We start from the raw sequence: 4,013 nt of genomic DNA on the forward strand, positions 1-4,013 counted from the left end.
TTGAGGACCGTTTGAAGGGCCTGTCTGGGTCAAAAAATCATGACCGGGTGGTGAGGCGGGTTTGAGAGGTGCTCTTACATGTACAAATTTGTTGCTAGGAGAAAGTAGTGTCTTTTTTATTTTATTTTGTGTTGGCATGCATGCACAAGACGTGCGAAAGCAACAAGTGTGGCGTACGTGGTGGTGTACATACTAGCCGGCCGGGCCAGTAGATATATGGTAATAAAGCCTCGTTCAAATGCTTTTGACGGCCAAATCCATCCACCTCGTCTATATATAGAAGCAGGCATACACAAGGTTTGTGTCCATCCATTTTACAGTAGCTCTGCTAGCTGGTATAGCCAAGAACCAACACACCCATTCCACCCGCACGCGCAGGTAGAGGCAGGCTAGGTAGATCGAGATGGCCGCCGCAGGGAACCAGCCCCACCTCCCCCACCCAAGCCCCGCTACCCTGCTCAACGCCGTGCTGGACGAGTCGACGAGCCTGGACAACAGGAACGACCAGTGGACGGAGGAGGCCGCGCGCGAGCTGGGAAACATCGCGGTCGCCGTCCGCGCCAACGCGCAGGCCAGGAACGTCGCCGGTACCAGGGCCGAGCTCACGTCGACGGTTCAGCACCTGACGCCGCTCTTGTGTCACTTCATGAGCGAAGGCTTGCAGATGCGCAAGCTGCGGCGCATGTTCCGCACGGCGGTGGGGGCGCCGATGGTGCCGGCGGCCGCGCCCGACCTGCCGCCATTTTTCCATGTGGGAGATCAATGCATGTCGCAGGCGGAGATCAGCAATGGGATCCTCCGCAACACATCAGAGAGCATGTCCGGAAGGGTCAACGCGGCGCTGACGCTGTTGGACGCGGTGGAGGCCGGGGCGACCAACCCCGACGAGGTCTGGGGCAGCATCAATGAGCACCTGGAGGAGGTCACCACCTACACGGAGATGATGGTGGCTCAGCACACCGCACTGAGCCTCCACATGCGATGCGTGGTGATGAGCATCGCGGCCGGCGTCCGCCTCTACTTGCCCGCCTAAGACATGCAAGCCCCTCCTCCGGTCCAAGCAGAGGTACGGGCCGTTGATGCATTCATTCATCTCTCTCTCTCGCTCTCTCATCTTGCCTTAATCTCTCAGTTGATGCATTCATCTCTCTCTCTCTCTCTCTCTAATCTCGCCTTAATCTCTCAGTTCATGCATTCATCCCTATTTCTAGTAACACTCATGTTTTGTTGTGTGTAGGCAGCAGGTGCGGTGATCGTCGGAAGCATCAGGGCCGGCCGGAGGGACGAGCGGAGAGCTAGCTACCTACTGCTCCAGTCCAGGAAAGAATGAATTAGTTGCAGTTTTCGTTTGTGCGATCGAATCGACAAGGCTTGCTAGTTGCATTGATTGCGACATACAGCAGCCCTGCCGTCGGTCTATACTAGTTATCTCCGTGTCAACAGCGTACTAGTAGTAGTGGTAGTAATCCTCCTGGTGATGGTGGTGGTGGCAGCATTGTATCAGAGTCAGTCTAGTCCGGTTTGTTTGTTTGTTTGTTTGTTTGTTTGTTTGTTAGCTCTTCAAGTTCAAGCTAGTACTGGTAGCTATGGTCAGTTGTGGTGGTGGTCGGTCAACGCATACTAGTACTAGTTGTTGCAGCAGCTGTTGCTTGTAGTGCGTTGGTGTATCAGAGTCATTACCACTCCAGTTTCAGTCGATTATTATGACTAGTAACTATCGCTGTCTTTCATTATCTGCATATACGGTTTTTTCTATTTTTTTTATTATTATTTGAGAAGAATCTGCATATACGTATGCTACTGCCTCCGCATTCCTGCTGCTTTATCTTTTTTTTGAAACAAGATTCCTGCTGCTTTATCGGTGGGTCGCAATAGGCCAACTGCCAGGTTAATTAACATCCATCGGGCAATTTAATTTCTGGCCAAAATGAAATAAAATAAAATGACAAAGACCCACCTCTGACGCAATGCTGATTTTAAAACGCCGTGCAAGATATATTGTTCCAAACATGTTACCGCCTCAACGCAGTTTAAGATTGTTCCAAACATGTTTATTGGCAATGCTGCTAGCTAATGACTCGATGCACTTCAATATTGTTTCGCATCAACATACTTATATAGTAGAAACCGGTCCGTACGAGGGTAAAACACCCACACAATTTCACTACTATCAACCCCACCCACCTATTCTACCAAAACCTTGTGAATTTATTATTGCTTCAAATGAACCCAGCCTCTGATTGCTACTAACACGACTTCTCCAAAGCAGTTTCTTTGATGCCCTGCACAAAGAAAATGCCATGAGAACCAACGGCAGAGTTGAAGAAAACAAAAATGCCATGTTCATGCTTGACTGAAAAGGGCATAGCTATGTGCCAGTCCCTTGAAAATAGTATCAGGGTCAGGCAATTTCCTTTTCAAGTCGCACCTAAGCACATAGCTATATCCAAACTGTTAGTGTTAGGGCAACTCTAACCTATCCCCTAAAAGTTAATGGACGATCCGGACGAGTAAAGTTAATTAATTAGATGAGTAAATTTTTTCTCCTCTATAGGTGGCCGCACCTAGCTGATCCCCTAAACTTTAGTGGAGTAAAAAAAAGTTGATTTTGTGTTCTAGCCGCATGAACTTCAAACATTTCACTATATATTATAAAAACATTGAAACTAAAATATGCATAACATAACCGTCATAACATATGTATCATCATCGTGATTTTCAAATAAAACATGCATAGTTCATCCAAAAGGCGTCACTTCAAAGTTCAAACACAAATGTTTGATCCAAAACCACCGCAAACAAAAAAAAACTATATGTTGTGGATCGAGCCAACCAATGGCATGCACGAACTCAAACGAGATGGTCGCCGAAGAAAACATCACCGCCACCACCATCCTCTCGGACGGTACCATCACCACCACCATTCTGAAGAGAGGCTTCCACTTGGGTCAAGATCTATCTCCCCACGAGTGAGCTCCCAATACTTTCTTGTGGTTTCATCCATTGTGGTTGGATCCATTAACATGATAGCACATTCTTCGGCCTTCTTGGCATCATGAATCCTCTCCTCCTCAAGTGCAAGTCTACTCTCCTATGCTTTTAACTTCCTTTCTTTGGCCACCAACTTTCGAGTCGAGTCGAGCCGAGACAAGAGCTACTCATTTAGCTCGTGAGTTTCGAGTTAAAATTCAAGCCCTACTCGCCATGTTTGTCTGTTGGATTATCTGGAACAAGATAAACGCTAGAGTGTTCAAGAACAAGTTGACACCTCCATTCTACATCCTCAAGCTTATACAAAATGAGGCCAAGCTATAGATCACCGCGGGATCTAGGCACCTAAGCATCATCATGCCCCGAGAGTAGTCTTCCTTGTATTGTCGTGTGGTTCTCTTTCTTGTGATGGGCTATGTTGTGGAGCCATTGCTATGTTTATAACTGAATTCTTCCTCTGTTAACTAATGAATGAGGCAAGTCTTTTGCCTTGGTTTAAAAAAAAACATAGTAGCTAGTAGTAATAGTCCTCATGGCAGCAATATTGCAACGCATTGCTGTATCAGAGTCGGTCTAGTCCGGTTTGTTTGTTACCTCTTCAAGCTCGTTATTATGAGTAGCAGTAACCATTGTTGTGTTCCATACTTATCTATGGTCAACATCGTAAGAGCATCCTCAACAGATGATGCAAATTTGATGATAAAAGTGGGTGTTGTATAATTTACATCACCAAAAAGTGTTTTTTTACATTTTTTTAAAAAGAGCCAACTCCAAGAGAAGATGTATATTTATTATGTGGTGATATAAATTCCTAATCCAAGAGATGGTGTATATGAAGATGTAGAACTAGCTGAACTACTACTTCATTTCAAACATAATTCAAACATAGCAAATTCAACTACTACTTCATTTGAAACATAACTCAAACATAGTTCTAATTTAAAACATAATTAAACATAGTTCTAATTAAAACATAATAAACATAGTTTAAATTACTACTACTCCAACGACTACTACTAGTT

The 4,013-nt window shown here is 45.3% G+C and overlaps 1 protein-coding gene across 1 annotated transcript; it reads left to right on the top strand.

The window, feature by feature from the left end:
- The first annotated feature begins 280 nt into the window (after window positions 1–280).
- Window positions 281–1,740, top strand: LOC125547590 (uncharacterized). Its single transcript, XM_048711411.2, has 2 exons — window positions 281–1,066; window positions 1,238–1,740. The coding sequence occupies exon 1, from the start codon at window positions 404–406 to the stop codon at window positions 1,031–1,033; it is 630 nt and encodes a 209-aa protein (XP_048567368.1). The 5' UTR covers window positions 281–403; the 3' UTR covers window positions 1,034–1,066; window positions 1,238–1,740.
- Window positions 1,741–4,013: the final 2,273 nt, after the last annotated feature.

The sequence above is a fragment of the Triticum urartu genome, chromosome 3A, assembly GCF_056163025.1.
Source record: "Triticum urartu cultivar PI428250 chromosome 3A, HENAU_Tu73, whole genome shotgun sequence".
Classification (NCBI taxonomy): domain Eukaryota; kingdom Viridiplantae; phylum Streptophyta; class Magnoliopsida; order Poales; family Poaceae; genus Triticum; species Triticum urartu.